Here is a 425-nt window from a genome sequence, read left to right as displayed (position 1 = left end):
AAGGCAGCAGCAGCAGCAGCAGCAGCAGCAGCAGCAGCAGCATGAACGCCTGCAGCTTCACCAGCACGGTGACCCAATAAACCAGCAGCAGCAGCATCAGCAGCAGCAGCAGCAGCAGCAGAAAGAGGACAGCCCCACCTGGGCTGCACTTGCGGAGGAGTTGAGACTTGAGCAGCAGCGCAGGGCGCCGCAGGAGCAGCAGCAGCAGCAGCAGCAGCAACAGCAGCAACAACAGCAGCAACAGCAACAGCAGCAACAGCCAGAGGGAACAGAACGCCAGCAGCTGAAGCTGCTGCAGCGGCAGCTACACAGGGAGCAGGAGCCCGAGGAGGACCAGCAGCAGCAGCAGCAGCAACAGCAGCAGCAGCAGCAGCAGCTGTTGCTGCAGCGACAAAAACCTCGCTCTGCAGAACGATTTTGCCTAA

General features: G+C 60.9%; 1 protein-coding gene across 1 annotated transcript in view; it reads left to right on the top strand.

Annotated features, from left to right (window-relative positions):
• Positions 1 to 425, top strand: part of EMH_0044110 (uncharacterized protein) — a gene marked incomplete at both ends in the record, with an annotated part of 3,340 nt that overhangs the window by 335 nt on the left and 2,580 nt on the right. The window contains 1 exon segment of the mRNA XM_013495924.1: positions 3 to 425. Coding sequence (XP_013351378.1) covers positions 3 to 425 — 423 coding nt within the window.

Source organism: Eimeria mitis, genomic scaffold (assembly GCF_000499745.2).
Source record: "Eimeria mitis Houghton genomic scaffold, Emh_scaff1823, whole genome shotgun sequence".
NCBI lineage: Eukaryota > Apicomplexa > Conoidasida > Eucoccidiorida > Eimeriidae > Eimeria > Eimeria mitis.
The sequence above is the reverse complement of the archived record's forward strand: the minus strand, read 5'-3'. Positions and strand labels throughout refer to the sequence as shown.